At 56.4% G+C, this 12,409-nt stretch overlaps 1 protein-coding gene across 1 annotated transcript; it reads left to right on the top strand.

Moving 5' to 3' along the window:
• The first annotated feature begins 2,308 nt into the window (after positions 1-2,308).
• LOC123792713 (protein PIP-1) lies at positions 2,309-4,907 on the top strand. Its single transcript, XM_045798078.2, has 3 exons — positions 2,309-2,574; positions 3,785-3,898; positions 4,663-4,907. The coding sequence occupies exons 1-3, from the start codon at positions 2,562-2,564 to the stop codon at positions 4,785-4,787; spliced, it is 252 nt and encodes an 83-aa protein (XP_045654034.1). The 5' UTR covers positions 2,309-2,561; the 3' UTR covers positions 4,788-4,907.
• Positions 4,908-12,409: the final 7,502 nt, after the last annotated feature.

Here is a 12,409-nt window from a genome sequence, read left to right as displayed (position 1 = left end):
GTCCTCTTATCCAACTTGGCTCCCTCGGTCAAGCCAGTAGAGTGAGCTACGCCGAGATCGCTGGGGGGAAGGCAGGGCCCTGATTCCTGAGGCACTTTGTCCCCTCTGTACCCTGGGGCAGTGAGCCTTCGCTGGGCTGCCATTGGCTGCTACTGCAGCCTGCGCTTATAAAGCCGGGATTCTCAGAGGCTCTGGACACCGGCGCCTCTGCCCTGCTTCCACCGATCCTTGGAACTGCGAGCAAACGCGGAGATGGGTCGATGCCTCCTGCTGCTGCTGCTCGTCCTGTCCTCACAGCTGGACTTCCTACAAGGTGGGCCGCTGGGGAGCGAGGGAGGGCCGTGCGGACCGCCAGGATCCGGGTGAGTGGGGGTGCCAGCCCCAGTGAGACTTCCCCGTCGGACTCTAGATCTCGCTGTCTGTCCTGACTTACACCCAACAGGTAGCGATACCACGGGGCTACTATTCAACCGGGGAGGCCTTATTTGTGGGGACACATGTCAATGCCTTTCTGCTTGTCCCTTAGTTTTTCATAACTTCACCTCCTTAAACACGCTTCGGGCTGATAGGTGTTGGTCCTCCCTTGGTGGCACCTCAGATTTCAACTCTTGGGTTATCTCGTGGCACCAGGATGGCTTCTCACCCCAGATCTGGCTCCGATGTCTGGACCCATGAGGTCACGTTGCACCCAGAGGGAATGAGAAGGTTTTCCACTCACCTGCTGGGACTTGCGGGAAAGCAGGACTTGTGTCTGACTGCTCTTTGAATGGCCTGAGGAGCAAGGAAGGGCGACTGGCTTGGGATTGACCAGGTGGTTGGGAGAGGGCCAGGGGGTGTTCCTGCCGCAGCAAGGGCCTGTGTGTTTTGAACCTCCCCCCCATGCCTCTGGCCGGAGCCCCAGGGCCCAGATGTGGGGCAGAAGGGAGCAGACTGGAGAGCTCTCCCCGGGCGCACATGAAGAAATGGAGTCAGACACTCTATCAGTAGGAACGAAGGTGGGTCCCGTCCCATTGTGGGCACTTAGATGGGATCACGAATTATTCTTCAGCGGCTTCACCGAGTTCCCACGCGCTTGCTGACGGGCAGCCGGGCCACGGTTTGCCGAGAGCCGCGTGGGTTCCTCATCACCTTCCATGCAAACTTCTAGAATGCAGTTCCTCTACCTGCGTGTGCACGTGTGTGCATGCATGTGTGTGCGTGTGCGTGCGTGTGTAGTTACCTAGTAAGGAACCATTTATAGTTGATCCACACGCATAGACACGCACACACTATACAAGTGTGCTCACACGGGGTACAGTTAGTCTTGTCGTGACACTGTCACCATGAACCACGTGCTTCCACGTCCGTGTGAACTCTAACACTGAACCGATAACAGCATTCGGAAGGGTCATATGCTCGACCCTCTACAGAATGTGCGTCCACAGCTTTGATTGCATCCCCGGCTTGAGTGCAAAGTGGGCAGATCGCTGGCGTCACCGGCACCCCTGCTTCCACGGCCTCCCTCCGCCCGCGCCCTCAGCCTAGTGACAGTCGAGGTGTGACAGCCGAGGTGTGTTGGTGGTGTGCGTGCACTGGAAGACTCACAAGACGAACGATGCCAAATGAATCGAGAAAACACTCGTTTGATCTAAATGAGAATCCATCCTCTTGACCCGTGTTCCCCAGAAGCCGGATCTGAGGGCATTAGTCTGGACGGTGGTCCCAGGAGAGGCTGGCAGGGGCTTGAAGGAAGGGGGACGTGGCAGGGAGCGAGCTGGTAAAGGAGGCTCCTCGAGCCGATGCGCTCTGGGCACAGGGAGCCCCGTCCTGGCAGGACGTTCTGGAGGCCAGGGTAGAGCAGGCCCCACGCTGTCCCACCCCAAGGAGAGAGAGCTGGGGAATTCACCTGCCGATTCCCCCCTGCTCCGGGGAGAGGGACGCCTGCGGGGCCTTTGGCTCTGTAGGACCCCAGCTAGCCCCTCAGGCCCCAGGCAGGGTCGCAGGTGTGTGCGGAAGCAGCCCGCAGCCTGTGCAGGGGACTCTGAGGCGGGGAAGCAGGGCGAGGCCACTGCAGTGACTCCACTGACTGTGGCTTCCTCCCCACTTCCTGTCTCACCATCTGTTGCTGCACTTCTTGTATGCTGTCCTTCTTCAAAGTCAAAGCAGCCAGAACCTGCTTGCAAAGCAGAAACCACTTCCTGCCAGGCCCTCTTTTTAACCCTCCGATGGTTTCCTCTCTCGAGTAAAATTCTAGTTCTTATTGTGGCTGAAACTGTCCTGCCTGGTAAAAGTATAAGGTCAGCTACAGTTTCTTTGTGCTTTTTTTGGGGGGCGGGGGGTTCTTTGCAAAAAGGTGCTTTTATTGAAGCATGGGGACAGGATCCCGGAGCAGAAAGAGCCGCCCTGGGCTTGTGAGGAGTGACCGAGTCTCTACTTCTTAGGTAGTGGGCCAAAGGGATAGCTTCCGTCTCCAGGGACTTTGAGCGTGTTGCAAGCAAGGTCTCCGGGCCCGTGGAGGGCTGCTTTCACTCTTGTCTGTCAAACGTGAGTCATGAGACCCTTCAGATGGGGATCAGCGGGCCATGCGTTTGCAAGGTGATTGCTAACCTGTAAAGGGGGGCGTTAGCGGTTGGCAGAGGGAAGTCAGGCTGAGGAGAGCAAAGCCATCACGGTCACATGGTAGAAGAAGTCCTTGAGGGAGCCGCAGGAGCCTTACCCTCTGTGAGCCTCTGAACACCTTTGACGCTTCAATCTTCAAGGCTGTGGCGGGCAGAAGGGCTCATCTCCTGTGACTTCCCCCTGCTGAAGCAGGGCGCCGACACGTCCCTGCCCCTGGTCCCCGCTGGCCCGCTGAGGGTTTACTAGGAGTCCCGCAAGGCCCAGACGCTGTGCATGCAGGTGCTAAGGGCCGGGAGTGTCCTCGAGTGGGGAGGGTCATCTGTGGGCTTGACCCGGTGGCAGTGAAGGAGTTCTGGCCCCAGGGCAGAGACGTTGGCAAAACCAACAAAACAGGATGAAAACAGCAAGAAGAAAAGAAGCCCAAGGAAGAGTCCTCTGACGGGTGACCAAAGTCCTGGGGCCCACGCGTCTGGACCAGTCACGGGGCAGAGGCTCAGCAGCCCCGGGGGTCAGGGCCCCGAGCGGCCGGCGCCGGCCTGAGGAGGGACCCTCGGGTCTGACCCCAGAACCTCTTCCAGCTCCCTTCCGACTTCTGCCGGCCTTCCCGTCGCCTCGCCCTCTGCTGTCCTTTTCCTTCCTGGAACTGGCCACGCGGATTTTCTCTCAGAGTCTCCGCTCTGGTCCCTGTGTCTTCCTGGAACCAGTCCCCAGCTCCTCCCAGGTGTTTAAAGAGTCAGCTTTTCTTCTTCCTTTAATTTGCTCCTGTGTGAGCTTCAGTGACCCCTGAGGGCCCTTCTCTGACGGCCTGTGTGAAGGAACAGCCCCACGGGCCCCACCCACCGGTCACCGTGCTCAGGCTGGGCTCTGCTCTGTCCCAGCACCTGCCATCCTCTTCCTCACTTGTCCTTTGCCAGCCACTTCCCCGATGTATTGGCTGCCCTAAGGAAAGAAGGGACATGCGTGTCTCCTTCCCTCCCTCTGATCTCCTCCTACCCCCTCCACCCCTGGGAGTCAAGAGTTCTCCCAGGTATGAGCCAAGCACCTAGAAATCCCGTTTTCAGCCACCTTATCGGGCCTGGGAACCGGCCACTGTCCAGGCTGCCCGTGGCCCAGAGGGTGTGCTCTCTCCTGACCTGGGGGAAGGCAGAGCCCGGACAGCCTCATCATGCCGGTCTTCACTTTCCAGCTCTACAATGTTTCCAGTGTCAACGATTCAACGCCAGCGGGGTTTGCGAGACCGGGAAAAGTGTCTGCCAGGCTAAACGCTACCAGCAGTGCTTCCTGAGGAAAGTCTATAAAGGTAGGGGGGCCTAAGAAGTCTCCTGGGCGACCTTTGCGTGAAGTTGGGTGCTAGGACGGCATTCAGGGTTGGGTTAGGACCCCCACGGGACCACATGGAGCCAGGGCCCCCAGGACAAGGCAAGGTGACTCTATGACCCAGGGCACTGGGATCTTAGGAACCCTGGGAGTATCATCAGTATTCACAGGGGTTGATTTTCTATTTTCAACTAAATTTGTGAATCTGTGTCATCTGGTTCTGCTACTCGGCTGCCATAGACCCCTAACTGGGCCGGTATCTGTAAGAGAAGAGACAGGATCTTCTGTTAGCTCCTGGGGTGACAGGAAGGGCAGCTAACATCCCACTGAGTGAGACCTCAGTGTGGTAGAGTTTTGGGGAGCAGGGTGGGTAGAGGTAGGGGAAGAGCAGTGGGGAGGGTGATTAGGGCAATTTCTATTCACCCCTTCCTGCCCTCTCCTGTGTGCAGCGGACTGAATCCTAGGACACAGAGCCCCCAGGGCTATCCTACGAGAGCCCACTATGGGTTCCTATCTCAAGTATCTCAATCCTGGGAGGCGCATACTCCTCCCTACCGGAGAGCAGGAGTCCTTGATGGAAAGTTCCATTTTCTCCTCGTTCCTTGATAAATTTGTTGATGCCATGACCCACTGATCCTTTCAGCAATATTAATTGAGCACTGCAAGCCAGGACGTGCTGGACCCCACAGCTGTGGGTCTGCAACCCAGGCTCTGGGGTCTCACTTGCCCCCTCCCTGCCTCTCCTAGATGACATCCTTTCGTATGGATACCAAGGTTGCACCAGTGTGTGTTTCCCTATGACGATCTTTAATAAGGATGTTGCTTTGGAGGAGAAATGTTGCAGTGACTCAACTTTCTGCAACAAGTTCTAAAGATGGAGCCCAGCTTTGCCCTGACCTGATGGAGGACGCGGATTCAACACGTTTCAAGTCTCACGATCCTTACCACTATTGTGCACGGAGTACAGCTCCCTATAAAGAAGTCATAAACTAGTTCTGTGCCAAGCCTCATTGTTCTTTTCTTTCCTTCATTGTGAGATGCTAGCGGGAGAGTCTCTAAAGTCCAATTGTGGTGAAGAGTGGTGGGCATGGGTAGGTCCAAGCATGCCTTCTTCCTTTCGAGGCCCTAATCACGAGTCATGCTTATTTCCCTTTTAAAAAGACAGGGTCAGTGGGAGACTATGGGGTCTGTGATTCTGCGTGTTCTGGAAGCAGCCAGCTGAAGGAAGAAGGAGAGTCCTCAGAAGCTGAAAAGCATAGGGAATGAGTTGGCCGTAAACGATAAACGATGTACGAGTTGGAGGAGGCAAACTGTAACAAAAAACTCTGAAATGTTGGGGTCTTAAAGCAATTTTTAAAAAGTGATTGCTAATCCACTTCACAGCTCATCAAGGTGGTAGTGATTATTTAGAGATCCCAGCTCCTTTCAACTTTTTATGCCGCTCTCTTCAACAGAGTCTCCAGGCTCTCTACAGAAGGGGAAGTAAGCCTGGAGAGGCACACGGGGGCTTTTATAGCCGGAAATCAAAGTGTTGTACATAGTTTCTGCCCGCATTCCACTATTACTTGGCCCCAAACAATTTGTAAAAAATGTAATTTTGCAATCTGCCATGCAATCTGGTGTGCCCAAGAGAAAATTCAGATGTTCTGATGAACACAGTGGATGGAGCCTTGTTCCTTCCCCCCAGCCCCACCCTGCCCCCACTGTTCAGGCTCCTTGACCTGCACCCACACTTGACCTGTTCCAAAGGAAAGAATGACCCAGCTAATAAGGACTACCGAGCACCACACACTGATTAAAAGTGAAACATGGGACCTGACTAGAGATCCCACTCCCACCCTTTCGGCCTCCCCCACACGGAGGCTGGAGCCCAGCGTGTCTCAAGGGCCTGTCCCCGGGGTCTCAGAGGTCTCTTGCTGTGCCCCCCCCCCGAACCACCATATGCCTGTCAATGGTGTCATGTCCTCATTCTCCCCAAGCAGCCAACTGTCAGGAGAGCACTGGTCCCCCTGAGTGTCCGTCACATGCTGTCCTGAGGGCGACCAGCTGTACTGGTAATAGTCCGTCCGCACCCGTGAGCCCTGCCCTGTCCAGCATCTCTTTGTGGCAACAGCGTCCCCCCACTTCTGCCTGCAGCTCCTCTCCTCACAGGACTCTGTAGGGAGGAAGAGCGTTGGATCCCCCGAGCTTCTAGACTGGGAAAAGGCAGATGAGGAGGAAGACATGCAGACAGCGTGTTCACACACGCATCGCTCACACCCACACGCGGGGTTCACCCCTGCTGAGCAACCACAACGGGCTCATCTACAACATTTAGACAAGGAGGAAACATTTTGTGCAGAAGTGACAACAGGAAAGGGGTTTATACGTTCAGAGGTGGCAAAATATGGGAAGGTAACTCTATGGAGACAGGAATGGCAAGGCTACTTAGTACAGAAGGTTATGAAGATTCCTCCGGGCTGGCGTCTAGAGCTGCGCCCGGTGACCCAGCGTCCACCTGCCCTCCCTGGCGGAGAGAGGCCGCCCACGAGCTTTTCTTGTATCTGCATCTTAGAAATGACTTTCACCTCAAAATGGTCCTGTGTCAAATGACATATTTTGGGGTGGCGGACTCTGAACCTTTTCAACTCAAAACCATCCATGAGGGCTGGACAGCATCAGAAATGTCACTGCTATCTCCCTGGCTCCCTTCCTCATAGACACCCCGGTGTGTCCCCCAAACCACCTTCTCCCAGGGCTCCCCTGTGCACCTGCAAATTATTCATGAGTTTTGATGCAGGCGATGCAGCTAAAAACGTTAGCGGTGCACCCCAGGTTCAGTCGGGCTCAGCGGGGGACACCGGACAACAGATGTGGGTTCGGTTCCCTGGGTGCCCTTGAACGGACACCGCCCACGCTCTGACGCTAAGCACACACGTGCTCACGTGTCCTGGTCCTTCCCCGGGAGGCAGTTTTCTCAGCCACTGGAAGATTCATTTACTCCTGAAGTTGTCCTCCTCAGAAAAACATGCGTTATAATTTTGGTTATCCCCTGGTCATGGTCTCAGGATGGCTGGAGCTGCCTCTGTATTCACGGGTCACACGTAGGCTCACAACTCGCCGTGGGCTGGGTGGGAGAGTCGGGGTAGACACCCCTTCTCGAGGGCCAAACCATGTGACGCTTACAAGACTCTCTCCTCTGGTCTGAGCTGATGGTAAAAGTGGTGGACACCTGACTGGGCCGATGAACGCTCTTTCCTGGAAATTTCTTCTTTCATGTGAGAGACTGATTTTCTCATACGGGGAATGACTTTACCAAAGCGAAGGCCCATTGATTCCAAACTTAGCCGTTAGCAGACCTCCGCAAATGAACAGATAGAAGGAGAAACAGTTTAGAGTGGGAACTGTGCCTGTATGTACAAGGTTTCTACTTCCTAAAAACAAAACAAAACAAGAAAGACAAGGGAGGAAAACCCAGAAAATGGCGTGTGCCACCTGTCATGTGTGCAGCTGCCTGACTCACACCTGGGACAGTGGAGAGCTTGTCCACAGGCCTGTGCTGGGGCCTCACTTAGAGCCTTCAGGACGTATCCACGTCTGCGTGTCCGTCGCGGGTCAGCATCCCAGGTGTCTAGCTTCAGCTGTGGCCATTCTGCTCTGCTCCATCCTGAGGGCAGCAGGGGACCTGATCCCTGGTCCCTGTCCGTCCTCACACATGCACTCAGTGGCCTGAGGATTCTGGGGGGGCAGGCTGAGGAATCTTAGCTCTTACACAAGTCACAGCATCAGGAGCAAGGGGGCAGCCTTGCTGGGGGAGGCACAGTTCAGCCTGGCCCTGTGTCCCCCTGTGCTGGGATCAAGGCAGGCATCTGGCCCCATAGGGATTCAGAGGCTTCTTCTCCTTCCCAGGGCTGGCAGGGGGACAGCGGTGCAGAGTGCAGCTTGTGACCCAGAAGGCACAACTCAGACTAGCAAGGAATTTCTGAGTGCTTGGCTCATACCTGGGAGGACTCTCGACTCCCAGGGGTGGAGGGGGTAGGAGGAGATCAGAGGGAGGGAAGGAGACACGCATGTCCCTTCTTTCCTTAGGGCAGCCAATACATCGGGGGAGTGGCTGACAAAGGACAAGTGAGGAAGAGGATGGCAGGTGCTGGGACAGAGGCAGAGCCCGGCCTGAGCACGGTGACCGGCGGGTGGGGCCCGTGGGGCTGTTCCTTCACACAGGCCGTCAGAGAAGGGCCCTCAGGGGTCACTGAAGCTCACACAGGAGCAAATTAAAGGAAGAAGAAAAGCTGACTCTTTAAACACCTGGGAGGAGCTGGGGACTGGTTCCAGGAAGACACAGGGACCAGAGCGGAGACTCTGAGAGAAAATCTGCGTGGCCAGTTCCAGGAAGGAAAAGGACAGCAGAGGGCGAGGTGACGGGAAGGCCGGCAGAAGTCGGAAGGGAGCTGGAAGAGGTTCTGGGGTCAGACCCGAGGGTCCCTCCTCAGGCCAGCGCCGGCCGCTCGGGGCCCTGACCCCCGGGGCTGCTGAGCCTCTGCCCCGTGACTGGTCCAGACGCGTGGGCCCCAGGACTTTGGTCACCCGTCAGAGGACTCTTCCTTGGGCTTCTTTTCTTCTTGCTGTTTTCATCCTGTTTTGTTGGTTTTGCCAACGTCTCTGCCCTGGGGCCAGAACTCCTTCACTGCCACCGGGTCAAGCCCACAGATGACCCTCCCCACTCGAGGACACTCCCGGCCCTTAGCACCTGCACGCACAGCGTCTGGGCCTTGCGGGACTCCTAGTAAACCCTCAGCGGGCCAGCGGGGACCAGGGGAGGGACGTGTCGGCGCCCTGCTTCAGCAGGGGGAAGTCACAGGAGATGAGCCCTTCTGCCCGCCACAGCCTTGAAGATTGAAGCGTCAAAGGTGTTCAGAGGCTCACAGAGGGTAAGGCTCCTGCGGCTCCCTCAAGGACTTCTTCTACCGTGCGACCGCGATGGCTTTGCTCTCCTCAGCCTGACTTCCCTCTGCCAACCGCTAACGCCCCCCTTTACAGGTTAGCAATCACCTTGCAAACGCATGGCCCGCTGATCCCCATCTGAAGGGTCTCATGACTCACGTTTGACAGACAAGAGTGAAAGCAGCCCTCCACGGGCCCGGAGACCTTGCTTGCAACACGCTCAAAGTCCCTGGAGACGGAAGCTATCCCTTTGGCCCACTACCTAAGAAGTAGAGACTCGGTCACTCCTCACAAGCCCAGGGCGGCTCTTTCTGCTCCGGGATCCTGTCCCCATGCTTCAATAAAAGCACCTTTTTGCAAAGAACCCCCCGCCCCCCAAAAAAAGCACAAAGAAACTGTAGCTGACCTTATACTTTTACCAGGCAGGACGGTTTCAGCCACAATAAGAACTAGAATTTTACTCGAGAGAGGAAACCATCGGAGGGTTAAAAAGAGGGCCTGGCAGGAAGTGGTTTCTGCTTTGCAAGCAGGTTCTGGCTGCTTTGACTTGAAGAAGGACAGCATACAAGAAGTGCAGCAACAGATGGTGAGACAGGAAGTGGGGAGGAAGCCACAGTCAGTGGAGTCACTGCAGTGGCCTCGCCCTGCTTCCCCGCCTCAGAGTCCCCTGCACAGGCTGCGGGCTGCTTCCGCACACACCTGCGACCCTGCCTGGGGCCTGAGGGGCTAGCTGGGGTCCTACAGAGCCAAAGGCCCCGCAGGCGTCCCTCTCCCCGGAGCAGGGGGGAATCGGCAGGTGAATTCCCCAGCTCTCTCTCCTTGGGGTGGGACAGCGTGGGGCCTGCTCTACCCTGGCCTCCAGAACGTCCTGCCAGGACGGGGCTCCCTGTGCCCAGAGCGCATCGGCTCGAGGAGCCTCCTTTACCAGCTCGCTCCCTGCCACGTCCCCCTTCCTTCAAGCCCCTGCCGGCCTCTCCTGGGACCACCGTCCAGACTAATGCCCTCAGATCCGGCTTCTGGGGAACACGGGTCAGGAGGATGGATTCTCATTTAGATCAAACGAGTGTTTTCTCGATTCATTTGGCATCGTTCGTCTTGTGAGTCTTCCAGTGCACGCACACCACCAACACACCTCGGCTGTCACACCTCGACTGTCACTAGGCTGAGGGCGCGGGCGGAGGGAGGCCGTGGAAGCAGGGGTGCCGGTGACGCCAGCGATCTGCCCACTTTGCACTCAAGCCGGGGATGCAATCAAAGCTGTGGACGCACATTCTGTAGAGGGTCGAGCATGTGACCCTTCCGAATGCTGTTATCGGTTCAGTGTTAGAGTTCACACGGACGTGCAAGCACGTGGTTCGTGGTGACAGTGTCACGACAAGACTAACTGTACCCCGTGTGAGCACACTTGTATAGTGTGTGCGTGTCTATGCGTGTAGATCAACTATAAATGGTTCCTTACTAGGTAACTACACACGCACGCACACGCACACACACGCATGCACACACGTGCACACGCAGGTAGAGGAACTGCATTCTAGAAGTTTGCATGGAAGGTGATGAGGAACCCACGCGGCTCTCGGCAAACCGTGGCCCGACTGCCCGTCAGCAAGCGCGTGGGAACTCGGTGAAGCCGCTGAAGAATAATTCGTGATCCCATCTAAGCGCCCACAATGGGACGGGACCCACCTTCGTTCCCACTCATAGAGTGTCTGACTCCATTTCTTCATGTGCGCCGGGACAGCTCTCCAGTCTGCTCCCTTCTGCCCCACATCTGGGCCCTGGGGCTCTGGCCAGAGGCATGGGGGGGAGGTTCAAAACACACAGGCCCTTGCTGCGGCAGGAACACCCCCTGGCCCTCTCCCAACCACCTGGTCAATCCCAAGCCAGTCGCCCTTCCTTGCTCCTCAGGCCATTCAAAGAGCAGTCAGACACAAGTCCTGCTTTCCCGCAAGTCCCGGCAGGTGAGTGGAAAACCTTCTCATTCCCTCTGGGTACAACGTGACTTCATGGGTCCAGACATCGGAGCCAGATCTGGGGTGAGAAGCCATCCTGATGCCATGGGATAACCCAAGAGTTGAAATCTGAGGTGCCACCAAGGGAGGACCAACACCTATCAGCCCGAAGCGTGTTTAAGGAGGAGGTGAAGTTATGAAAAACCAAGTGACAAGCAGAAAGGCATTGACATGTGTCCCCACAAATAAGGCCTCCCCGGTTGAATAGTAGCCCCGTGGTAACGCTACCTGTTGGGTGTAAGTCAGGACAGACAGCGAGATCTAGAGTCCGACGGGGAAGTCTCACCGGGGCTGGCACCCCCACTCGCCCGGATCCTGGCGGTCCGCACGGCCCTCCCCTCGCTCCCCAGCGGCCCACCTTGTAGGAAGTCCAGCTGTGAGGACAGGACGAGCAGCAGCAGCAGGAGGCATCGACCCATCTCCGCGTTTGCTCGCAGCTCCAAGGATCGGCGGAAGCAGGGCAGAGGCGCCGATGTCCAGAGCCTCTGAGAATCCCGGCTTTATAAGTGCAGGCTGCAAGAGAGGCGGCCAATATCTCCTGTAATTTAGTGACGAATGTCATGAAGGTGTTACAGCGTGATTGCAGGAACAGAATGGTTGTCAGGCTCTGTTCAGCCCTCCTGTCAGGGGGACTGACTGGGAGCGTGGCCCTGCCACCTCCACCCCTATGGTGAGCTCGCCCCAGTGTCTCTCCCCACCCAGGGAAAGATTCAAATTTGAAATGGAAGTACAGTTTTGGCGGACCTGGGAGGCTCTATCGGATAAGCATTCAGATCTTGATTTCAGCTCAGATCATGATCTCAGGGTCGTGAGAGCCACCCCAGCTTCTGGGGTGTGGAACCTGCTTCAAATTCTCTCTCTCCCTCTGCACCCCCCCCCCCCCGGGTCCTGTGCACTCTCTGGCTCTCCTTTCTGACTCTCAAATAAACAAATGAATGAATGGATTCACTCATTCATTCATTCATTCATTCATTCATTTATTCATTAAATTCTTGAAAAAATCCAAGTACAGTTTCTACCGAAAGTATATGGCTTTCACACCACGGGAAGTTGAACAATCCTAAGTGGAGACAAGGAATGTAGGGACGGTCGGTCCCAACTCTTCGGCTGGAGGCTGAATGCAGGGCCAGACTGGACCCCGAGACTTCAGGGCAAGTTCACACACACGCTATTTCTCCTGTGCTTCCTCACCAGCAATGTGTACAAAGCCCCCGAGAGCAGAGCGGTCATTCCACGACACTATTCTTACTTTCCATCTGCCCGAAGGCTCCAAAGATTCCAAAGGATAATGACTTTCATCTGAGCGTCCCCCAGAACCAGACCCCGGGCAAGAGCATGAGGAGCACCCCCATCTGTGCCCCTGATTCCTGTGTGCTGGGCACTGTTCACCCCACTTTGTGTCCTTGAACACTGAGGCCAGCACCCTGGCCAGGTTCGCACAGCTGCGACCTGGCACCCAGGCCTGGGCTCCGGCTCTCTGCCCCAGGGCACCCGGGGCCCTGCTCGGCACAGATCGCCAATACTCTGTCCTGCTCCAGGAGGGGCCGGTCCCGGGGGGG

Source organism: Ursus americanus, chromosome 16, assembly GCF_024610735.1.
Source record: "Ursus americanus isolate L20-20 chromosome 16, mUrsAme1.1.p, whole genome shotgun sequence".
NCBI lineage: Eukaryota > Metazoa > Chordata > Mammalia > Carnivora > Ursidae > Ursus > Ursus americanus.
The sequence above is the reverse complement of the archived record's forward strand: the minus strand, read 5'-3'. Positions and strand labels throughout refer to the sequence as shown.